The sequence below is a fragment of the Capsicum annuum genome, chromosome 4, assembly GCF_002878395.1.
Source record: "Capsicum annuum cultivar UCD-10X-F1 chromosome 4, UCD10Xv1.1, whole genome shotgun sequence".
NCBI lineage: Eukaryota > Viridiplantae > Streptophyta > Magnoliopsida > Solanales > Solanaceae > Capsicum > Capsicum annuum.
The window spans coordinates 13,336,936-13,363,569 of NC_061114.1; the positions used below are offsets into that span (position 1 = coordinate 13,336,936).

Genomic DNA, 26,634 nt, shown 5'->3' on the forward strand with positions numbered 1-26,634 from the left:
TTAGAGGAACTCAACATAGCAAATGTACATTAAAAAAAAAGTACAATATGGTATTCATTATAGTCCTGTTGACAGTTTTCCACAATCAATCAAGCAGCATCCTGTTTCTTGATTTTGGTCCCCTAAAATAAAAGGCAAAGAGCTACGGCCACACGATTACAATCCACAAGCAAATGGTCATCAAGTTGGCATCTTTCAGTACCGTACTAAAACAGAACTAGCTAGCAACGTGTATAAGATATAGTTCCAGTTTTCTCTCGTCTTCAGAATTCCTCTCTCAGCAGCTGTTCTGAGCATTCTACGCCACATTGGTCAAAGTGACTTTCGAAGAGTGGGAGATTTTAAGGGAATGAGGGAAATATACCACTTACTGCATTCAATGGTGCGTGCAAAACAATGAAGGTTAAGTTAACAGCGAGAGCGTTTACAACATTAGCTGGAAGATTGTGTTCTTTGATGTCTCAAGGCTTTTGCAGCACATCTGCTAAGATGGAACATATTTGTTCTCTCATAGCATCCCTGTTATTTGTATCGAGAGTAAAAACTCTAGCTCCTGGATGATTTTTCATCCTTGCAACTGCGAAAATCCAAAACCACCTTGGCTTAAGTACAAGAATGTTGGTTTATAAGTCCAACACTCGGAGTAAACAGAGAAGGTTCGGAGGTCAAAAGCAGAGAATAAGAACAAAATAACAATATAGAAGATTCGTGAAAAATGACCAAGAAAAAAGGCACAAGTTGATTATGCAGAGTGTTCAGGATAGGTTATCTAGGTGCACCAATGTACAGGCAGAATTATTTAGTAATCACTGATTTGGAGTATTTATCCTTAGTTTCCGGCATTAACAAAGATAAATAGTAAAAGAAGTTTGATTAGCATTTTCGGCAAAAACATTACATTACTACTAAGCTGCATAGACTCTTCATTTGTCGTGCTGCACCCATCTTGCCCCGATACTGAAACTAGTACGAATGCAGGATACATACCAGATTTGGTCAATCAACATTAGGTACTTGACCACAAACTACAGAAAATTCAGAGTCATGGTTTGGCATTTTGATCTCTCAAGACAAAAGCTACTGTAGATTTCTAGATGCCTACCTAGAACTTGAGAGTTTCTGCACTCAAAAAGCTAACTAAATGTCTCATAATCTACGCAGATTTTTATAGCTCTATTTTTAGATTAGTGGAGATGAGGATGTTGAGGTGGATGTGCGAGCATACTAGGTGTGATACGATCAGGTATGAGGTTATTTGTGAGAGTGTCCTCCTTGGTGGACAAGAGAGAAGAGAGATTGAGATGGTTTGGACATGTGAAAAAAGGCGAGGTGCAGCCAGTGAGAAGGTGCGAGAGGCTAGATATAGTAGGTAAGGGCAGAGGTAGAGGTAGGCCGAAAGAAGTACTGGGGAGAGGTGATTAGACAGGACATGACGCAACTTCAGGTTACCGAGGACATGACCTTAGATATAAGGGTGTGGAGGACACGTATTAGGGTAGAAGGTTAGTCGGGTAGAAGTGTTGTCTAACTTTTCGAGGTTTTAGGCTTGTTGGTGTTTGTTGTGCAGTAGCTGTAGTATGATAGTTTAGGGTTTAGCTGTAGATGTTGAGGTGGAGTTGTCCCTCCTTTTGATATCTATCGTGTTCTGTTTTTTATTGTGTTTTGATTATCGCACTATTTTGTGGTTGATTATTGTTTCTTTCTTCTGGACTTTGCACCATTCCCTTGTTAGTCGCTATATTTCTTCACTATTTCCTTCTTCTTTGTATCTGGATTTCCTACACTTGAGCTGAAGGTCTTTCGGAAACAGCCTCTCTACCTCCCTGAGGTAGTGGTGAGATCCGCACACTCTACCCTCCTCGGACCTTACTTGTGGGATTTCACTTGGTATGTTGTTGTTGTTGTTGTGAGTCTCCACACCCATATCCATACTTGATACAGGGATCCCTACCCCCGAATCTTTAAAACTTAGATCATGAAGCATTCGGCCTCTAGATCCAAACCTGTATTGGATACCCACCCAAGTCTGAGCAACTCTAACATTACTCTTAACCATTGCATAAAATATATATGGGCCATATACTCTTCTGCGGTAGAATATATCTCTTAGACATATCCCTAGCACAAAGATACTAGGCTCCGATGAGATTGATTTGGATTTGGCATGTAGGATGCCAGTGTGATCACAACAAAAGTAAGGTCCAGACTTGCATAAAGGCAAACCATACAGAAATGAGAACATGTCACACTATTATCTCCCTATTTCAACAAAAGAATATAGATCAACTTGCAAGCCAACCTTAGTTTAAGTAATCTTTTGTAACAAATATATATATATATATATATATATGTATATATATATATATATATGTGTGTGTGTGTGTATATATATGTATGTATATATGTGTATATTATACATATATATGTGTATATAAATATGTATGTATATATGTGTATATATATATGTATGTATATATGTGTATATATATATGGAAATACCTCCAGGTATATCTCGGCCTGCTTTTGTAATGGGGATAGTAGCCAAGAGTGGGATGTTAGATTGAAGGACCTTTAGTACAGCTGGAAAGAATGAGGAACTAAAGAGCTCCATCTTCCCAACTTCATCGATGATGAAGAGATCAGTATCTTCCTTTACCTAACAAAATTATGAACCATCAAAATGGAAATATCAATGTATTACAGATCATAAATTCTTGTATTTATATGATAAAGTAAGAATTAGACAAATTGAATGTTTTATAATTTGCAATCACGATTAGTTATTGCCTAAAGCAAAGGATAGCAAATGTCAGGGTAAAAAGGCACTAATATCCTGCTGGAAGAACTCAACCAACCTGCAACTCTGGCAATGCCAACGACTCAAATGACGCAACATCTACCCTGTATCTTCCCACAGTGGGCCACCTAAGAGACTGCGGGCTGCATGGCCAAAAATGCTTCAGCAAAAATGAAGGCATAACACCAAATAATGCAATTATTAATTGGAACATAGTCGATAGTTTAACATATAGCTTGACTAAACTAAAAACAACCTAAATATATAAAGTATAGCTTTTGACATTTTTGTATCACTTCATAGAAAATAACTCAACCATAATCACTGTGCAGCATATTATGATCCAAAGAGGATCCTGAGGTGAAGAGTATGTCATCAGAAACTATCAACTTGAATCAAAATTGGCATCACTCATCAGAGAGAAATTGAACTGGTATATAAACAACTAATTATTCACTCCGCACTTCTCCCACAACTAAAAACAACAAATACAATAATAGAGAAAATAGACTGAATGCGATATCTCCATCACATTAGTACTCTCCGTTCATAAAATTCTCGTGAAATAATGCGATAACGGACAAGAATTACTTCTTCTTGCGGTATATGCAAAATTGTGAATATCAAATATATATTCTCAAAAAATAATATCAAAGAGCTGGATCTCTTTCACCAGCAGAAACAATAGGAAAAACGTTGAGATATAATTAATGAGGATATAGAAACCATTTTCCCAGAGAAATGCTTTTCCAGATAACTTGATGGAGAAAAAGTTTCTATATCAAGTACCAATGGGAACCATGTTTCCTATGCAAATAACATCTTCACAAGGTCAACTATCACGTGAACTAGAATTTCTGGGACTTTGTGATGTTGAAGATGGTTTTACAGAATAGTGGATAAAGTTTTATATATCGAAGGTGAGCTTCTCAGTCCTGGTCAACAGCAGCCCACGTGGTTTTTTGACAGCGGCAGAAGGTTGAGGAAGGGAGACAGCGTCTCTCTCGTTGTCCATTTTGATGATGGAGACATTGAGCAAGATGATGGAAAAAGAGGTGGAAGAAGGTTTTTTGAGGTTCTACACCGCTAGTGTTAGGGAGTAATGATAAGTTGGACTCTTATCTCTTGTTTGCAGATGATACCCTGATACTGTAAATTTTGTAATGCTGAGGTACTCTAGTTATCCTTCCTGAAACAGATCTAATGTGGTTCCAAGTAGTTTCGAGGATTAAAAATCAATCTAAAGATAGTGTGAGATTGTGCGGATGAAAGCAGCAGATAAGATTAAACAGTTAGCACAGGCGTTCCACCACAGGATAAGAGCACTTCCAACAACTTATGTAGGGCTACTACTAAGAGCATCAAATAGGGTCTCTACAGTTTAGAATATTGTGATTTGAGAGAATGAGAAGGGTTGGTTCATTTTTGGGCATGCTTTGTTTGCTAAGAGACTAGAGGGGTAAAAAAAGGTATTTGACCAAAGTGGTTAAGGTATTCTTGAGCAAGAGTATAATATCAAGTATCCCGACATTTTAAATGTTCCTTGACAAGTGTAACCTAAAAGTTGGAAGGACGAGCACAAATGACGGGACACAATGTGGAAATTTGGGAATAAGGAGGACTTCAACAGAGCATAAATAGGCAAGTAACAAGTGGAAATTTGGGAATAAGGACCACGCATTATGGTGGAGGGTGGAGGATCGACAACCATACTTTACTTTATGGACAGGTGCTACAGAAGGGTATCATGAAGGGAAGAAGACAATGAATAGTTGAACATTTGGAAACAGAAGAAGCAGGTGTAAAGCTTGGAAAGTAGCCCCCTAATACTTGTGTGCATACAGCGACACAGGAATATGAGAGCTTTTCTGTTTTTCCTTACAGAGGTGTTATTAGGGCCAATTTACAAGGACCTCACTATTCCATTAGATACCTACTACCTCCCACCAATACAAGTACCAAATCACTTACCCGCTAAGGCTTAGGCAGATGGAAAGTTTTATCATATTTTTTGATACGAGAGTAATCTACAAAGACGAGAAGCGAACACAAACACTAATGAATCGACGAAATTGAAAATACGAGAAGTGAACGGATAAAAGGATAGATGATAGAAAAATAGACACAAGAAGATAACAAAAGGGCAACCAAAGGGTATATCAAACCCAAAGACCTCCCTTATTGATTACCTACGAGCACCTAACTCTTACGTGACCGCAAAGGGGATTAGATCGCCCTTACAACCAACGTTTCTAAACAAGGTTCAACAAATGCTTTTCCAAGCTCTCAAACACTCCCATGGAGTCTCATGAATACATCATGTAAAAATTATCATCAACAAACTAAGGAAATAAGCCTAGCTACCAAACATTTATAGTTTGGCTACATATTACATAATTAAGGCCCAAAAGTGACCCAAATGTAAGAAAAGACCCACTAAGGGCTGTTTTGACCCGCCCTTGAAATGCTAGAGCGGATCCAAAGCGCCTTGGGCGCATGACCCTTTCAAGGGACTTTCGAGCCCCGTTTTGCACTCCTTCAACCTCGCCAAAGTCCTTGGACCCTCCTTAATGGTAATCTTCCTCCAAGTGGCATCTTTTAAAAGCACTAAGGAGTCATCAAGCACCTCAAGCATCATAAGTATCTCATCTAAAGGTCTGGAGGCAATTTAGCTTGTATTATCCTCCCCTTCTTAAAAAGGATTCGACCTCAAATTCAAACCTTGCACACCAAAGAAAGGACAAACAAATACAACATCCTCGTGACATGAGGGTTAGGGTTAGCACAAATAATCATAGCATCATGCCAAGGTTGCACACACTTAAGATATAACCAAGGATCCCTTGTTTTGAATATTAGAAACTTATCGAAGAATGCACGAAGGGGTTGGCTATGGGTTTCATCAAGAGATAAGGAAATCACAAAGGTCATAATGGCATCAAATAGTTCAAAGGGTAAAGCTACCTTTACCTTAGGAGCCATAAGACACAATTTTTTCTTTACCTCTTCAAGAGACCACATCAAGAGTGGTGTCTCAATTGGTTTTAAAGTCCATAAGACCCATATAGCATTGTCATACAAACAAGTGGACCAACGAATAAGTTTCCTACCTCTACATAAAATAAATCCAAGAATAGCATAGATATCATCATAAGCAAAGAGGTAGTATAGGAAGGAATCAATTGTAAAAGCATCATCCAAGGTGCTATTATCTATAAGAAGGTCATTTGGCCCAAAAGACATAGCACATAATGCACACAAGGATGGAATCAAAGCATTTAAGCACATATGACTCTTTCCTTTCAAACAACTTCCCAAAGAAAAGAAATCCATTGATAGGGTCATGCCCTAATAGTTTGTTTATCTCTATTAATAAAGGTAAGCATGCTTCCAAGAGCCCCACAAGATACTTCAAATTGTCCAACCCTATGAAGGTGACAAGAAGTCCTTAGCATCCATGAGCTCTTCAACAAACAAATAATCAACTTGGCATCCACAAGTTGGAATTCACACAATTTAAGCACAAGTGCGTCAAGCAAGGATGCAAGTTTATAAGCAACACCTAAAGGAGACAATGACACATCTGCCCTCGGGTTCTCAAGAATGATACCACCTTAGAGAAGGAGGTCATCAGTTCCACTCAAGTATTGAAGAAGGGTATCACATAAATGGAATTCATCCAAAATGGTTTCAAGAGAAGACTCTCTTCTTGACCTACAAGTAGTGGAACCTTGGTCGAGAATGGAAACACATAATGGTGAACTCTCTTGGAGCTTTTCACTACTCCCCTTCTTTAAAACCCCGTCATCTTGGTTGGAGTTATTTTCCTTAGACAATGTTGGTCAAGTGGATTGTGAATCCCCAAGAAAGACTTTCCATCATAGGAAAGGATCCCAACACCTTTATTCAAACTTTGTTTGTCATGTGGACCAAGCAATAAGTTGGGTGTGCCATAATCACCATATCCAAATTTGGCACCGGGGTCAAATGAAAAGAATGGCCATAAACATGGGTCTAGACAACACTCTTTTTTCCCGCCAGCTTCACCCAAACTAAAAGATATACTCTCCTCATTAGCATAAACATCATCAAAAGCAAAGGGAGAGTAGAGAAAGGTACACTCAAGTCAACTTCAACTAAGGTGCCCTCATGCACGTACTCACTATTAGATTCAAAATCATCACCATGAGTATTCTCAACAATAAGGTCACACAAAGTAGAAGAGGAAGGAATTTCCAAACAATTGATACTTTCTCTTTCAATGGAGGAATCCTCAAGTGGACACATACTTCCACCAATATCAAAGGGATTATTACTTAGGCCTTCACAAGAAGTAAGCAATTCATCCTTATAAATATCAAACAAGGGTGGGGTGTCATATAAAGGATCACATCCACAATCATTTTCTAAGGAACAATCACTTATTTGGTTTCTTAAAGATTCAAGCAAATCAAAGTTATCATCACCTAATTGATTATCCCTTTCCAAGACTTCACATTTCTTTCCCTTAAAAGTACTCTCATCTTCCAATAAGAGATTTCCATCTTTAAGAGGAATGTTGTCACACCATAGTGGGTTGTCATATGGAATATAGCCCTCAACATGAGCTATATCAACAATGCTATCCACAGTACTAGGTAATTCACTAGGAGGGAGCTCATCATCTTCAAATAAGATATTGTTCTTAAAGAAAGAAGGATCTATCCATGGAGAGGATGTAGAACATACAAGTCTATTCTCTAAAAGACCATTATCAAGTGTCAAAGATGTTTCAAGCACATGATCATCCCTATGAGCCAAGCAAGCACTAGGATCTTCACTAAAAGACAAGCTCAAAGGGTCACTCCCATTTTCTTGACCAACATTCTCAATTTCATCACTCACTTGAGGTTCTCTAATCACATTACACACATCCTCAAGTGATGGACTAGTTTTGCACATAAGTTGATCAACACAATTTCCACAAGATGATGTACTATCATCCAACACAATGGCTTCAACACTAGGTGCACACAAATTGATCTTACAAGAAGAGTCAATTCGGTCATCAATAGGATCAACTAGTGTATCCACACTCACAATATGTACATCATCATCAAGAGGTAAAGAATCATTAGACTCACATGTAGGTAAGATATTTATCACACTCAATTGGATACTAGCCACACAATCATCATTTTCATGCACAAGAGTGTAAGAGTTAGCTATTTTACCTTGAAGTTCTTGAGCACATTCTTCTTTACCTTGGTGTGAAGGTCCTCCACAAGCATTGGATTCAATTAAGATTTCCCTCGTCATGTCTTCAAAGGGAATCTTCTCTTTTAGCACTTGTTCTCTTCTGTTTGCCATGTTGGTACCTACACAAATGTCCTTAGAAATAGAAGGACAAACAATGTTAGCTCGGTTTGGTGGCAACCCCCCCACTTTGCTCCCCTCAACCTCTCCTTTTTCCTCTCTTGGATTGCCATCTTGCACTCTCTTACTCCTCTCAATCTTTTGTCTCTCAATTTCATAAGGCTTGGAAAAAGCGGTCGCCTTTCCTTGAGTTTTGGGAAGGGTAGGTGGAAAGAGATGATTTCCCCATTGGTCCTTTGCAAACTTAGGCCAATTTTGCATGTTTGGAATCTTATGTTGTGCAAACCAATCGGCACCCAAGTGTAAGTGTCCACATTCCTGTGGGAATATGTCACACCGCACCTCCTCATAGTACCCATCTTAGATGAAGGAAACCTTCACGCTCTCGGAGACTCTATAGCCTTCCAAGAAGTATGGGAAACGCTTGGACACTCGAGGCATCCCTAGATAATCAACCAAAAGAGGAGTTATGTAGTTTACATGAACCCAATCATCAAGGATAAGAACACATCTCGGAACTCTACAAATTTTTACCCATCTTAAACATATGGTTGTCTTCTTGGATCACTATTATAAAGCTTTATATAACCCTTGGGCACATAGATTGGCCTCAAGAACTCTTTCAAGGCACCTCAAGTTTGGGTAAAAGTCCTTGCAAGTTTACACCATGCTAAGGTCGGACCTTGAATGTACTTAAGGGTATATGTAGTTTGTTCGGCTAGCATAATCCTTGAAGACTCTTTCACATTGCCATTCCCAATCAAGGTAAACTTCGGGCTCCCATTCTCCTTTAAAGATAGATAGAGAAGATAGATAGAGTAGGAAGACATTGACTCCTACTATACCCTCCATTCATACCTTGGTTCCCGCCTCCGCTCATTTGGGCACTAGAACAAGAAGCTTGAGATGTCACACCCTTAGACTTCGATGATGCATACTCTTTTCTATTCATGGGACAACCTCCACTATAGCTAATATAACCATTCACACCACTTCGGCCTTGTAAGAAGTACTACAAGATGAGGAATATGAATCTTCATATTCCTCACGTACATTCTCACCATTATCCTCATTAGATTTGTAAATGAACGAGTTATACCTTACATCACCTCTAGGATCAGAGTGGGAAGTATAATACTCCTCACATGCCCCATCTTCCTCATAAGAACCATTACAAGGCTCTTCATCATCTCCATACTCACTATAAGAACTAGGATCATAATTCATCTCACATTCTCCTTCGGAATATTACCCCTCATTTTCATTCAACTCTTGATCATGGCTATATTCATAGCCCCCATACTCTTCATCTTCTTCGTAGCCATAACATTCTTCACCACAATCATAGTCTCCTATGTCGTAGTCACAATTATCCGAGGCTATCAAAGACATGTTCCCCTTATATCACCTTGTACCTACAAAATGAACAAACAAGATTAGTAGTAAAAGCTCCTCACCAACACTCGTATTAAACTCACCTTTGTGATCCTCACAATTGGAGCGACGAATGTTGAAAGTTGCTTATACTCCGATGGACAATACGGTGTCAATCTCTACTTTGCGGTCGGAGTGGATTCTTGTTTGAATGACTCAAAGAAATAAAACTACTTAAGGACTTGAATCAAGAAATCACAAAGAATTGAAAAAGAGAAAAGCTTGAAAGAAATTGGATAATGAAAGAAATAGGACTCAAAAACTAATCAATCAACTTAGTAGATGAATTACTAGTTGATGAGTAGTTTAGGAATCAAAAGAAGAGTTTAGGAATCAAAAATATGAAACTTAGGAATCAAACCTTGAGCAAAATGGAATTGGAAAGATTGAGATGTGTTTGGAGGCTTGATTTGAGTTGGAAATGGGTTAATCTGCGTTTTGGGACCTGCTCTAGCAGGTTGGGCGCATCCCCAATGCACCTTGGATGCAGCTAGATGTCCCCCTACTGGTTTGACATGCGTTTGGACTGTTGCAGCAGTTCCAACGCAGGTCAAGGGAAGATGGGGCGCAGATCAGCCCCCAGCCCTCTTGGAATGGCATTTTTTGCCCCTCTTTTGGTCCCCCTTTGTCCTTTCTTTTGGAATATACTTGGAATCCTTTGGAAATGTTTTAGTACAAACAATTTTCCACACCTTTTCTTTCTTCTTGATGGATCAAACAACCAATATTAGCTGAAAATTCTTCTTGAAGATAACAATTTCTTCAAGAACGGCAAGAACACAAACTTTTTCAACTTTTTCTCCTTAGCTCGGAATGAGTTGAAATTTCGAACCTAAGCATCTTTCAACATTCTAAACTCATTTGAAACATTATTTTGCTCAAATTCTTCACCCAACACATCAAATCTAGCAACACACCTTAAAAATCTTGCAACACACCTCAAACTTCTTTTCAAATCCAAGCTTCCAATGATTGTATAAGGCTCAATTTCACTCCGATTTAGCTCAAATTTGATTTATAGACTCATATAGTGTTAGAGAACACAAATCTAACACTAGAAACACAAGAAAAACACAAAATAAATAACTCAAAATTTGACCTAAGAACAAAAACGTGAATAGTGACCTTTTTTTTGGGATTTTTGATTTTTGACACTTCTTTTTTGTTGATTTTCAAGATAACAAACCCAAGATTGACTTCGTAGGAACGAAATCAAGCTCGGCTCTGATACCAAATGATACGAGAGTAATTTACGAAGACGAGAAGCGAACACAAACACTAATGAATCGACGAAATTGAAAATACGAAAAGTAAACGAATAAAAGGATAGATGATAGAAAGATAGACACAAGAAGATAACAAAAGGGCAACCAAAGGGTATATCAAACCCAAAGACCACCCTTATTGATTACCTACGAGCACCTAACTCTTACGTGACCGCAAAGGGGATTAGATCGCCCTTACAACCAACGTTTCTAAACAAGGTTCAACAAATGTTTTTCCAAGCACTCAAACACTCCCATGGAGTCTCATGAATACATCATGTAAAAATTATCATCAACAAACTAAGGAAATAAGCCTAGCTACCAAGCATTTATAGTTTGGCTACATATTACATAATTAGGGCCCAAAAGTGACCTAAATGTAAGAAAAGACCCACTAGGGGCTGTTTTGACTCGCTCTTGAAATGCTAGAACGGATCAGAAGCGGATCCAAAGCGCCTTGGGCACATGACCCTTCAAGGGGCTTTCGAGCCCCGTTTCGCAGTCCTTCAACCTCGCCAAAGTCCTTGGACCCTCCTTAATGGTAATCTTCCTCCATGTGGCATCTTTTAAAAGCACTAAGGAGTCGTCAAGCACCTCGAGCATCATACTTATCTCATCCAAAGGTCCGGAGGCAATTTGGCTTGTATCATTTTTTGTCTTTGTTAGAATTTGAACCCTTGTCTCCAAGATTTGCACCCACTTTGTTGACTACTAGACTACGCCCTTGGATGCAGGAACATGAGAGCTTTTGGAGAGGTGAGTTACGGCTTTGTACAAATTAGAGGATGCCTTTTACTTTTAACTAACTTTTGGACATCGATGAGATTCATGCTAGTAGGTGTAGGTGTCCATAAGAAACCATATAAATTTTTCATTTCTTGCTATACTTTTTAGTTTCTTTTACAGGTTTTCCACAACATAACTAAATTATCAATCATCCGAAGGAAGTACAATATAACAATAAATATTATATTTCAAAGTCTCAACTTGATACCAAAACAAAGGTTTCTTTATTTCATCTTCTCCCGATGACTCCCCGCAATCTTCCCTTGCTATTTAGCACAACTGTTCCAACATCAAAAAGTTTTACCAATAGAATTTACCTACCCAAGCTACCTCGCTGGGAAGGTTTCTCACTACACTAAAAAAGTATTACCTCCTTTTTTTAACTATACTAAAAGGTCAATACCTCATTTTCTTGGTGGATGGTTCCATTCCATGCCAATCACCCAGTTGAGATGAGTATTCATGAATTCAGTATAGCATTATCAACCTTAACTGAATTAATACTAGTCTCTCGCCCATTGTTCTTGATTACCCAGTGAAACCTCCAAAAGATTGAAAAGACCTGTCACATAAGATGTTGTGACTCAAACCGCAAAAAAATCACCTCTCTCTTGTCATACTTCTGTATCCGTAGTTAATGCCATTGGTCGCAGCCATCATTTGTCATCTGGCAGCCTCTATTGTGAACTGACTGAGCACATATCAACACAACCTCATGTTACTTCTCTCCTCAAACTGCTTAATAGCATGTACTACAAAACAAGGAACCTTCTGTATCCTCTCTCAAGTACTCTTTTTACAATCCATCATCCAAGGTTCAAATGGTGGAAGGGTCAAGGAACGAACCACAAGGGTCATAATGGCAGGAATTATTGGCAGGCAATATTCTCCTAATGCTTCTTATCACTTTTCTTTGTCATTGGTTTGGTTTGCAAGAACATCTTGGGTACTCATACTTCAACGTCTCTAAACAATACGGGATCTCTTTCCTTTTTTTTTTTTCTTGAGAAAAGGGTAACTTGTATTTCCTATCCAAACAAAACGCAACACCATCAAAACATGGTGCTGAGGAAAAATGTTACATTCACAAAAGGATCAAGGGGATCCTTTATCTCTTTCAGTTTTAACCATATTACTTTGGAATGTCCAAAATGGCTTAAACATACTTTTATGTCCAATTGATGGCTTAAACATACTTTTATGTCCAATTGCTTGCCCAAGTCCTATTGGGATCATGAGTTTAGAAGAGGTTCAAAAACCTGGTTGTTACCCACAAGCTCCAGCACTTACCTATCTAATAACCCGATTCTTTCATCGTTCCCTCACATTACAGTGGTTCATGTGAAGTCATGACCGGCAACAGTAACCTCCTCCGATACAAAAGCACTCTTTATATCCTTCTTTTTCCTATCTTTCTTTATTTCCTTTCCATTCGACAAATTCCCTGTTTCACCTTTGTAATTTGAAGATGATGAGTCCAACCCTCTACCTGTTATGAATGGGGCAGACCAAAATAAGGGACTTGGACCTGGGAATGGGTTACGCTAGAGTTAAAAGATTTAACAGCCCAACACGAGTTAATTGGACAACCACTGGGATCCAGGTTGAGGTACACGTACTGAAGAGGTTACTAGGCAAGAGGAAAGTTCTTACAATTATCAGTTTGTGCAAGGAATGGGGCAGGCTATTGTGTATTGTGTTTAGGCAAAGTCTATCCTTCTCATCCCCCTTCTCTGGTTCTACTATCCATCATTATTTTCCTATTGTAACTGTAATTTCAGCTTCTTCTTATATCAAAAGGTGTTTATCATTTTAATACTGTTGGAGCGATTGTTGTTTAATCGAGTAGTGGTTCAACGGCCAGCATTTCTATATCTTCACCTTGTGTCAGCCACTTCTCTGGCATAAGAAATTAAAAGTATCATATCCCAGTGTAAGCCATAAGCAAGGTCTGGAGAGGGTAAGATGTATGCAGACCTTAGACCTCGGCTTGAAAGAGAAGTTATTCTAAGCAGGATTGCAAAAAAAATTACTCAAGAAAAACTATGTTGTCTATTGAGCTTATACAAACGCAATGGTAGTTTAACAAACCACTCAAAAGTTAAAATACCAAAACAAATAGAGGAAAAGAAGAAAGTTTCACCTCGAGATTTTGTTAGATGCAAGAAGCCCTTTACGTCCATCGAGCGTCACGACCTCAAATCCAACCCTCTCAGTTCCTTCTCTAATCTCACCTTCACCAAAATCCGATACAAAAATTACAATTTCCCACGAGCCAAGCCAGCATTTGAAGTTATGAATTCAAGATACTAATGCTTTAAAGTTACTAGTTCAAATTAATAATTTGCATATACAACAGATTTTATAATACAACAAAGTCTACCCTCCAAAAAAAAAAAGAAGGTTGTAACCTACACCGGATCCCGCCTATGGAAACAGTCTCCCTACCTCTCCACCAGGTAGCGACAAGGTTTGTGTACACTTTACCCTACCCGGACTCCGCATAAGAAAACAACCTCACTACCTCTCAACCAGCTAGAGGCAAAGTATACATACACTTTGCCCTCCCCAGATCCTCACACCACAGCTACTTAGCTTACCCTCCTCAAAACCCACATATGGAAACAGCTTCTCTACCCCACCAAGTAGGGGTAAGGATTGTGTACACTTTACACTCCTCCGACCCCACATACAGGATTATGATACAACCTTCGGAGAACCACACCCCAAAAGCTAGCTATTAAGGTGGGAGAGCCCAAGGCTATATAAGCCCCACATCAACTTCCCATTTAACCGATGTGGGACTCAAGTCGCATACCTTGCAATAGGATCATAACAGATTACACCAGGTATGTTGTTATTGTAACCAAAGTTACTATGTTGTTGTTGTAACCAAAGATGAGTTAGCCGAACTAATAATCGAAGGACTAGCTCCGCTGCCACCCCAAATATGGAAACAGCCTCTCTACCTCTCCACCAGCTGGGGTAAAGTTCTTTGTTCACTTTACCTTTCCCAGACCCTGCATATGGAAACAACCTCATTATCTCCACAAGTAAGGTCTGCGTACATTTTCCCTTGCTAGATACCGTATATGGAATTACACATGAAATTACAATGAATATGTTGTTGTTGTAACCAAAGCTACCGAGTTTGCCCTCCCCAGACCCCACATACAAAAACAGTCTCTCTACCTCCACAAGGTAGGGGTAACATCTGTATACACTTTATCTCCTCAAACCCCCATACCGAAACTACTGAATGAAGGATTTCGAGAGGATGGGTGCACAATGATGAAAATTCTTCGAGCGTGGATTGACATATCTATATTTAAATATGTTTAGAAAAATATAACACTGCTAATATATGATCTAGGGAGGGGAGCATGATCCACGTGAACATGGTGACCCCCACCTAGATACACCCTTGAGCCTCTCTATCTCCAGCAAGTAGGCAATGCCGGAACCAGAATTTTCACCAAGGACATTCAAAATATGAAGAGTAAACCCATAGAAAAAAGCCAAAGAAGGTTCAGCATGTATTATAAATATAAAAAACAAAATAACCATGTATAAACAGCGTAATTTTAACCTCCCGGACACCACACATGGAAGTACACTATGTTGTTATTATAACCATTACTGAAGTCAGTCGAACTCGTAATCAAAAGGTTAGCTCGGCCCCCACCCCAAATAAACCAGAAAAAGCATAAAAGGATAGAAAATTTGTATGCATACGAGTGCAAAAGCCTTGAACTTTCAATTAGGATTTGAATTTCTGAGTGTTTAAAGTACTCTCACTATCAAAGTTGTCTTATCAACGTTGTATAATTGCATTGCAGTATCATGTGACCGAGAATCCCTGACAGCTTGTAACAAATCAGTATGAACACAAGATATACTCCATAATTGAAAAGCACCCTCTTGGTCAGGTAGAGTATCAAGATTAACTTCCTTCCTTGATAGAGCAAGCGCCACAATGTTCCCTTTTCCTTCTTGTACTTTCCTTGTACTGAATAGAATAGTCATATCCCAACAGTTTGATCAACCACTTCTGCTGACTAGGTGTAGTAATTCTTTGCTTTAGAAGGTACTTAAGGATGTGGTGATCCGTCTTGATCACAAAAGATCTCCCCAATAAATAAAGTCTCCATTTCTGCACAGCAGCCACTACTGCTAAAAGCTCTCTCCCATACACTGACAAAGCTTTATTCCTGTCAAATAATCCCTGACTAAAGAAGGCAATAGGATTAGTGTCTTGGACTAGCACGGCTTGAATGCCTTCCCCAGATGCATCTGTCTCAATTATGAATTCTTTAGAGAAGTCTGGAAGAGCTAACACTGGTGCAGGGGTAATAGTCTTCTGCAACTCACCAAAAGCTATAGTTGCAGCTTGATCCCATTTGAAGTTGTCCTTCTTCAACAAGTTGTACAGAGGTTTTGCAGTAATACCAAAGCCTTTGATAAATCTCCTGTAGTAGCCTGCAACCCAGGAAACCCCTCTAACCTTTTAGAGTAGTAGGTTTGAGCCATTCCAAAATAGAATCAACCTTCCACGTGTCCATAGACACACCTTGTGCAAAAATCACATGACCTAGGTAATCAATCTGAAAAACACCAAATGCACATTTACTCTTCTTCACAAACAAGGTGTAAGACCTCAAGATCTCAAAGACCTCCTATAAATGTATCAAATGGGATGACCAAGTCTGACTGTATACCAAGATGTCATCAAATTTCCACCAACACAAATTTCCTGAGTTGAGCACGCAATTGATTCATTAAACTTTGGAATGTTGATGGAGCATTAGTGAGCCCACAAGGCATCACTAAGAACTCAAAGTGAACATGATGAGTTCCAAAGGCAGTCTTATGTATATCTCTTTCCACCATTCTAATATGATGATACCTTGATCTTAAATCCAACTTAGAAAAGTACCTTGCTCCATGCAGTTCATCCAATAATTCTTCAATTACAGGTATAGGGAACTTATCCTTGATGGTGCACTTATTTAACTGTCTATAGTCCACACACATTCTCCATGATCTATCCTTCTTCTTCACCATCACAACAGGTGAAGAGTAAGGGCTTATGTTGTGTCTGATTACTCCTGATTCTAGCATTTCATCTACTAACTTCTCAATCTCACCCTTCTGCGCAGTTGGATACTTGTAAGGCCTGAGGTTAATAAGAGAAGTTCTTTCCTTAAGTATGATTTGGTGATCTTGTACACCTGAGAGTGGTAATTCTTTTGGTACTTCAAAAAGGTCATCATAGGCGGTTAAAAGAGGTTGCTTATCTTCATCTGCACTCTTGCCCACCTGAACAGCTTCCAAACTAAATTACTGGCTTATACCCCCTTGATCTTGTTCCTGCTGATACAATCCTACAGAGATCAAGCATAACTCTGTAGGTTTGGCCAGTAACTTCTCCATTTTGTCAGGTTAAATCACCTTGGCTCATGCAGGTTCGATTCCTCTGAATGATACTTTATGTCCCTTGATGGAAATTCCATTCTCAACTTCTTAAAATTCCACATCACATCACCTAGTGTATTCAACCACTGAATACGTAACACCTTGTTGGCTGTTGCAACTTCCTGTAGGCAATACAAACATGGCAGACTCGAAAGAAACCCTTTGCATCTTCCAAATTACTGCTTTACAGAGGTAATTACTCTGAATCTTTTTCCCATCAACCACAAATACAAGAAATAGGACAATAGATGTCAAAGCACAGCCCAAACTCTTAGCCGAGTCCAAATCCAGGAAGTTCTGAGTGCTTCCAGTATCAATGAGCACATGAACTGCCTTTCCCTTCACAGACGTAGCGACCCTCATTATTCTAAAGTCATACAACCCAGTCATTGCATGAACTGAGACATGAGGTAGGATGGAGCCTTCAGGATACACTTCTACTTCTTGCCCAACTTAGTCGAACACTCAGCAGGATCCATGCTGCTATTTCCAACTCAGTGATGTCCTCTACATCTTCAATTTCCAGTGAAAACAACTGCCTCTTCCCTTTACAAACATGGCCAAAGATGTACTTTTCATCACAATTAAAACATAATTCTTTGCTCCTTCTCTCATCCATTTCGGCTGGGGTGAGTATTTTGGCATTCTTATAAGACTGTTTTGAACTGGTAACTGCACTGTGTACTGATTTGGGCAAGTTTGGGTTAGAATTTTTAAAATTTTGGGTAACATGTGGAGTGAAAGATGGGGTAGCATTTGAGAATTTGGAAAAGGTTTTGGGGTGAGGAAGTAGTCCAGTAAATACTTGTTTCTGGACTATCAGAGTTTTCTCCTGCTTTTTGGTCAAACTCATAGTCTTAGCCAGTGTTCTTGGCCCCAACATCTTCACAGGAAGGCCTATTTCAGGCTTTAAACCTCTAATGAAACAACTAACCACATAACTCTCAGGCAACTCTACTTTAGCAAACAATTCATCAAAAGCATTTATCTTAGTTCAGTACTTTTAACGTAGAGTATAAATATAATATTTTATTAAAATTCATGATTTTAAATAATACATAGAATTCAATGTGAAGAATTTTAAAAATCACCCCCCCCCCCACCCCCCCCCACCCCCACCCACACACACACAGCATTTTGATCTAGATTAGTAATCACGAAAAATACAAGATACTCCCTCCGATCCAAATCACTATGTAGTCTTGAACGAATCCTACCCGCGTGAGATCCTTAAGGTCTCCCATGGGGTCGTCAAAGAGCTCCTCCCCAAATCTAGCATACAAACACTGAACATAATCTCCCCACCTTGGCCATTCTCTCGTCAACGCGTTCTTCATATAGAACTGGTGTCACTGCAAGGCTTTGCCCTTAAGGCTACATGAAGCCATCCTCACCTTGGAATCTTCATTCACATCTTCCACATCGAAAAACTAATCACATTTATACAACCAGACCATCGTTTGGGAAATTCGAGTTGGAACCTTCGAATATAGGATTGATATGCCCCTTGTCTCTCTCCCCTGTGATCCCTTGCAACAGGTACACCATTTTCTGCAGGTTCCTCAACTAGTACGTCCCCTGTCCCACTGCCATTACTTGTTAACAATTTTTTATCTCATTCATAGCTTGAGTCACCCTTACATCACTATTGATCACATTTCTTTCATCGAATTCATAACTCCATCCATGGAGGTTTTGAGAGAATCAACTTCCCTGCATTATCGCATTGTGATCGCCCATTTCCCCAGGTCAAAAGATCGAATTGCTTGCTCTGATACCAATGATGTAACCCAGGATTCCTGAAGGAATCGAGGATCACCTGAGATTAGCCTGAAGGGAATTGACAAGAATTTCCCTTGAAAAATGAACTCAAGAATCCTAATTCAAGCTCAATTACACAAGAAGAAGGAAGAAGAGGACTATTATTCAATATCAAATCTTAATTGTTGATTACAATGACGAAGGATCTATATATAGACCATCAGAGTTTGCACGGGAAAGTTAGTTATAGATAGCTTTTGGACAAATGGTTGTCACGTGAATAGCATGTGACCTAACAACTTTAAGTCTTTAACAAACTTCCAACTGTGAGCTTATCCGAGTTACAGAACTAACAAACAAACACCTACATGACTGAATTGAATTGGATTAACAAGAATTTAACTAGAATGCAATTGAAATGACTCTAAGTCCTGAGTCGGGGGTCTATCAAAAACGGTCTCTCTACTTCATCTGAGGTAGTGATATGAACTGCGTACACTTTACCCTCCCCAGACCCCACTCATGTGGGAATGCACTGGGTATGTTGTTGCAATTGAAATGACTCTAAAATGAACTGTTGTAATGTATCTACCAATTAGGAGTGTTCAAAATATGAATAGTAAACATATCGAAAAAGTCAAAAGAGGTTCAACATATATTATATATATGTAAAAAGAATAATTTTAAACATGTATAAACAGTGTATTTTTAGCCACCCCATACCCCGGACATGGAAGTACACTACATTGTTATTATAACCAAAGTTACTGAATTCAGTCAAACTCGTAATCAAAGTCCTGGCTCCTCCAACAACACAAATATAGACCATAATAATAAAGCATAAAAGGATAGAATAAATGAATACATACGAGTATAGAAGCCTTGAACTTTCAAATTAGGATTTGAATTTCTGAGAGTTTCAAGTATTCTCACTATCAACGTTGTCTTACCAATACCCTGCACAAAAAACAAAAAGTGTCCGAAAAAAAGGTCGAACCACAAGGATTTATTGTACCAGTTGGAACTCATTTGGTTGGGGAACAAGCTATCCCAGATTAGTTATTTCGGAATTGTTATGCTACCCTTAGGGGTCGTTTGGTGTGAGGTATAAGGTATCATAGTTTCGAGATAAAATGCATTTTATCCTACATTTGATTGAACATATTAGTTAGTCCTGTAACGTAAGTATTTATCTCACCATTTAGATCATAGTGATGGAATAAGTTATGAAAAAAATTAACATAAACATACACCTTAACTTACTACATTTACACAAATTCCCACCCTTACAAAAATAATTACAAAAATCTCAACTACTTATGTATCTTCGTTGGATGTATCGGGGGCTAATTATATATCTCGATAGACCCAAAATTAAAAAACATATAACGGGTGCTAATTTTGCATCTTTGCCTTCATTGGACGTATCGAGAGCTAATTATGTATCTCGACAGACCCAAAATTGAAATTTTCTGTAATTAAACTTCAAACTATCGGAATTAATGTTGTTTTGCCATAAGTTATCCCACATACACGAAGGAATAACTAATCCCGAGATAACTTATACCCAACCAAATGACCCCTTAATGTGAGATAAAATAACACTTGAGTCTCGAAATACTAATTCTATGATAAATCGTCCAACCAAACATGAAATAAAATCATTCTAAAAATTAATATCGAGATTAATTATCTCTTATCCCTCGTACCGAAAGAATACGTTGGAAGTGATTAAGAAAAAATACTGTGTGAAATAGTTAGGGGGAAAGAGAGAAAGCATACAGCAGGGCCAGTCACAAGGAAGCATTTCCCGCTAGCTGCCGCCATTTTCGAACCGGAAAATTAATGGTTTGCACACGGTTCAACACTACATATATTTCGAACCGGCTAAAACCCGAGCCACACTCCAAAATTATGTAGATATTTTTTTACAAAAATATTATTTCACTTTTATGAAAAAAGTAAAAATTATAGTTCGATCATGAAAATTCTAAATACAATTTAAAATTGTACTTTGAAAAACTGAAAACAGGAAAAACTTATTTTCACTTTATTCACTTCTACCGTCCTACTTCTCTCACAATATTTCAAAAATAACTTTAATTTAATATTCATTATCAAACGCAACACTAACACCAACTTTATTTCTAACTTCAAAAAATTATGTTTTCATGGCCAAACGGCGAGTAAGATTTTATTTGATCATGAAATTCATAATTTTTTGAAATTGGAGTTAGAGTTAAGTTGAAATTGGAGTTATGTTTGACTATGAATATAAATTAAAAATGTTTTTAAAATTTTGTGAGAAAAGTAAAATTTATTTTTAGGTTTTTAAATAAAATTTTGAAATTATATTTGGAATTTTCATGATCAAATGTATCTTGTTTTCACTTTTTTCGCTAAAGTAAAATAATTTTTCAAAAAAATAAATAATTTTCATGACAAAACGGCTATTAATACTCCCACTATTCTGCCTCAATTTATATGAATTGATTTATCAAGTTTAAAAAATAAACATTTTTAAAACTTTTGGTATAAAATAAATAAAATATGCATTTTAAAGCTAAAAATTTTTCAAGATAGAAATGTTATTTTTAACCAACTAAAAAGAAAGTAAGTAGGAATTTATTATTCTCTCTACTTTATTTTATGTGTCACTTTTAATCAGATACGAAGTTTAAAAAATAAATGACTTTATAAAGTTTATAAAATTATTTTTCTCTTAAAATCACTTTAATTCACTTTTTTTATTGTATTTTCTTATTAAGCGAGACCTACTGAGGATAAAATACAGATAATGTCATTAAATTATTGTCAAATAAAAAAATATGATACTATTTTAGAACGAACAAAAAAAGAACATGACACATAAATTGAAACGGAGGGAGTACTTAGGATTCCTAATATTTATTTATTTTTTAATTTTTCACCTAGTGTTTGGTATCCGCCCACTTTGAAGTTCCGATTATTCTGGATCACACTATAGGGTCATTCTGGGGGTGGCACTCTCAATAGGATTTTCTCCATATCCAGAACTCAAATCCATAAGATTAATGGTGAAGTAGTCTCACCACTATATCACAATCCATGTTGATAGTATTCATAGTATTAATACTTCCTTTTTGAGAAAATACATAAAGACCCCCCCTGATCTTGTCCGAATTTTTCAAAAAGATACTTAAACTTTACTTTTGATCCATTACCCCACGAATCCTACTTAAATCGTTGTAAATACACTATTTTGACCCTTTGCGTTTATACATGTGCAACAGACGCGTGAAAAAACTCAAAATTGACCTTTTTCTACCAATTAAAAGCTGTCACGAGTAAATATGTTGATATATAATTTATCTTCTTTTTTTAAAAAAGAAATCAATGTTTATTTATTTTTTTAAAATTATTTCATACACCCCCACAACCCCCTATCCCACCATTTTCTTCTTTTCATCACCATAACTCAACAAGAACATCAATTACAACAACAAAATCAATTAGAGCAACAACAACAACATCATCATCACCATATCTCTCTTTCTCCTCAATCCTTTCAGCCATCACCATAATTCTACTCACCTTTTACCATCACCAAGTTTACTTTCTTCAATTTCAAGTTCTTATTTCAACTTTTTTTTTTTTTTTTTTACATTTTAAACAATTTTATAAAACCCAATATATATCCTCTTAAGAAGAACTATAAAGCTCCATTTTAATGGAGTTTTGATGGTACAAAATTAGAAAGCAATACAAAATTAATATAAACACGAAATTGAAAATCACAAAATCAACATTGAAATCCAAAGAGAAAAAAGAATATATGGAGAAATCAGCAACTGATGGGGGGTGGGGGTGGAGGGAAGCTACTGGACGAGGGATTGTGTGTGGGGGGGGGGGGGGGGGGGGGGGGGGGGGGGGGGGGGGAGGAATGTTGGACGAGGTGGTGTGGGGTGATAAATAAAATAAAAGGAAAAACTTTTTTCAAAAATATAAATAAAATATGAAATTAAATTATTTAACACATGGCAACATCTAATTGGTGCGTGCATTCACTCTCTTTCTTGTGACTGAGATTCAGCGAAAAATGATGTATTTGCAACGACTTAATTAAAATTCGTGAAGTAATAGGTCGAAAGTAAAGTTTAGGTGTTTTTTTGAAAAATTCGGACAAGATTAAGGGATCTTTATTTCATGTTTGGTTTGAAGTATTAGTTATAGCCGAGATTATTTATCTTATCATATGGAATAACTAATCCCAAATTATCTCGAAATAACTTTTTCTCAACCAAATAAGGTAAAACAATCTCTGTTAAAGATGACTTTATATTCATGCTAGAATTAAAAATCTTTCGATAAAGTTGAAATACTTTTTATTCCTTCATAATCTTGAGTAGTGCTCCTTCGATTTACTTACCCCGTGTTTATATAATACTTCCCTTATTAAGGGAAGTTAGCAAATAAATATTATTAGAGGTTTCTTTATTAAATTATTTATTTATTAATTATTTTTAGAGGTTTCTAAATTTGATTTTGATACTTTGTGTAGGTTTAATAATAAAAGCTGTATTAGAAAAAAGTTTAATTTTCTCTTGCTTTGTTAAAATAAACAAATAGAAAGAATAGCTTATTTTAATATAAAGATCAATTAAAATGAAATGAAAAGACCAATAGTTATGGCATTATTTTTGTCTTAATTTATGTGTCGCATTTTATTTTTTAGTATATCTCCAGAAAAAGAAATACATATTTTTATAATTAGAAATAACTTAATGTAGAAATTTTGCTTTTACTTTTGGTGCAATGGTTTATTGTGCTACACTTGAACTAAGAATCGTTTGAAAATAGCTTTTTTACCTCTTCCAAGTAAAGTATGATTTGCATACATTTTATCCTCTCCTAAAGTTCACTTACGGGAATTTACTGGTGTGCTGTTGTTGTACTTTTAGTGCAATGGTTTATAGTCACACATTAGTTTATAGTATTACTCTATCGGTGTTTTTTTTTTTTTTAATTATTATTATTATTATTATTATTATTATCTAATGGTGTGTTATCGCATTTTGTTGTTTGTTTTTATGTTTTTATTTTTGTTAAATTGTTATTTGTCCTGAGCCGAGGGTCTATTAAAAAAAGTCTCTTTACTTCATGTGAAATAGTGATATGAATTATGTACGCTTTACCCTCCCCGACCTCACTTTGTGGGAATACACTAGGTATATCGTTATTGTTGATATTGGTTAAAGTCACACATGTGTATGATTTAGGCGGTTAAAGTCATACATGTGTATGATTTAGGCGTTTGGCATGCGATTTCATGTCTATGATATGAAATCACGAAATGAAATCAATGGGTCATGCGGTTTCATCTCATGGCATGAAAATCTCAAATTCTCCAAAAGAACATGATTTAAAATTTTTCAAATACAAAAATTAATCCACAAGTGTATATTTTGTAAAAAGAATCCCACCATTTATATTTTCAATCATTATTTCATATGTAATAAAACTTATAGCTAATATTATTATTTTTACCAATATATAAACCATTTATATCTTATTTAAACACCACTCTCATCAACATATAACTTCGTTTGGTCATGAGAAATATTCACTTTTTTCTCAAAATTTTTTTTCATCTTATTAAAAATTATATTTAGCCATAAAAACTCCAAATACAACTTAAAATTTTATTTGAAAAAAGTGAGAACAAGTCTCAACTTATTTTCACTTTTTTCTTATCTCAAATTCACCTTTATAGTTAAAAAAAAAAATTAAAAAAAAAAGTCCAAAAAGATATGACTAACACAATTCCGGCTGCAATTTTCTTATTATTTTCATGGTCAAACGCCTACATGATTTATTATTACTTCAAATGAACTCTTACTTTATCATTTGTTATTCACCAAATTTATCTTTCGATCAATAAATATTGTATTTTTTAAAATAGTTTTGTGATAGTATTATACTCTGTTATGAACTTTTACTTATTATGTAAGAATATATAAACAATTGATAATACAAAGACTAGTAATGCAAGGATTATTAATACAAAAATTATAATATATGGATTACTTTTTATCAAGTGTTTGATTCATTATGTTAAAATTAAATATATCATGTATTATGTTTGAATTAAAATTCTATAAATATTATTTTTACAAATTTGCCCTTGATCTTTTTGTTAAATTACTATTTCATTTGATCTACTAACAAATGGACCAATGTTTGCAGCAAGGGGCTGTACCAAAATATTTCTTGTTCCCGTAGCTTCACTTGGCCCTCCAAATCTCCTATTTCTTGTTTCCGTAGCTTCACTTGGCCCTCCAAATCTCCTAAGAGCAGATAGCTTTGGCCTAACATAATTTATGGAGATTAAAATAAAAGTACTTCGATAACCTAAAGCAAAAATTGAAGAGAGGTCTTAAATTTTTAAGAAAAAATAAATATATATTTTCTTACAAATTCTATATTTTTAAATATTTTGAGATGCAAAATTACTAATATTTTTTTATAATCAGTTTTTTTTAATAACTTTTTTCATTAATATAACTAATGTATTTAATCTTTCTTATTATAAAGTACTTTAATGTTTAAATACATCAAACTTTTAATAATTCTTTACCTTTATATAAGAAATTTATTTTTTTAATTCTTTACCTTTATATAAGAAATTTATTTTTTTATCAATAGTACTTAATTTTTTTTATAAAGAAACATTTATCTATTACTTCCTTCATTTCAGAATAAATGAATTATGGAGATATTTATTAATGTTTCAAAATAAATGAATAATTAAATCTTTTTTAAAATTTATCCTTATGATTTGACAACCAATTAACTTTTAAAAAGAATTAAAGATTAACTTTTTTTTTTTTGGATAAAAATAAAAAATTACATTAAGTTTATATCTTTAATGCTTTTTTCTTAATATGTATGTCAAAATTTAACAATTCATTTATTATGAAACGAAAGTGTATTATGAAAAAGAAAAAGCCCTCAAATTTGGAGGTCTAGTAATAATAACAATAAAGGCACACTACAGGAACCAGCTGACAGTTTTTTCCCAATAGTTGCAATTTTCATAATGATTACCAAAACAATATCATTATCAAGGTCCATGATAATAATTAACTTTTCAATTTCAAGGTCAGTTGATTCTTTCAAAAGTTGACCACTCATATATAGTAAAATAAAATAATAATAAACACAGCAACGACTAATAAGTTGAAACCTAAAACAGCTTTCAACTAACGAATAAATAGTGGGAGATTCAAAAATCTTAGTGGCAGACAAAACGAGGCGCTACTGATATTCTAAATCAATAATGATACATAAAACCTTATCTTAAAACTATTATTCAGAATTTCAATTTCACCAATAAATCTTTCCCAAGCAGGCACCCCCCATCACACCAGACAATTTTACAAGCCAAAAAACTTGAATATTTAACGTTTCACAAGTGTACCTAAAAAGGTGGGTCCCAGGGTAACCGAACAAATGATCGAATAAGACCAACTTGATATGCGAAATCAAGTGATGCAAATGAATAAACAAGATTTAAGTTCTGACAGATTTTTCACACTTGTATGATGTCGAAAGAGATTACATCTGGTCCCACGGAAAAAATATTTGGACCAGAGAGCCTATTTGAAAACACCATGAAAGATATTTATACCAACAAAAGTTCAACAGCAAACACAATAACAAAAGTTCAACAGCAAACACAATTATAGCAAGGGGAACATATACTATGCCAAGAAAATCAAA

General features: G+C 36.2%; 1 protein-coding gene across 1 annotated transcript; it reads right to left on the minus strand.

The window, feature by feature from the left end:
- On the minus strand, window positions 1–20,892 carry LOC107868242 (nucleoside-triphosphatase THEP1). Its single transcript, XM_016714874.2, has 6 exons — window positions 20,656–20,892; window positions 19,743–19,830; window positions 13,781–13,871; window positions 2,856–2,940; window positions 2,500–2,656; window positions 1–577 (listed from the first exon to the last, which is right to left on the minus strand). Exons 1-6 carry the CDS (start codon window positions 20,698–20,700, stop codon window positions 462–464), a joined length of 582 nt encoding a protein of 193 aa, XP_016570360.1. The 5' UTR covers window positions 20,701–20,892; the 3' UTR covers window positions 1–461.
- Between the last annotated feature and the right edge of the window lie 5,742 nt (window positions 20,893–26,634).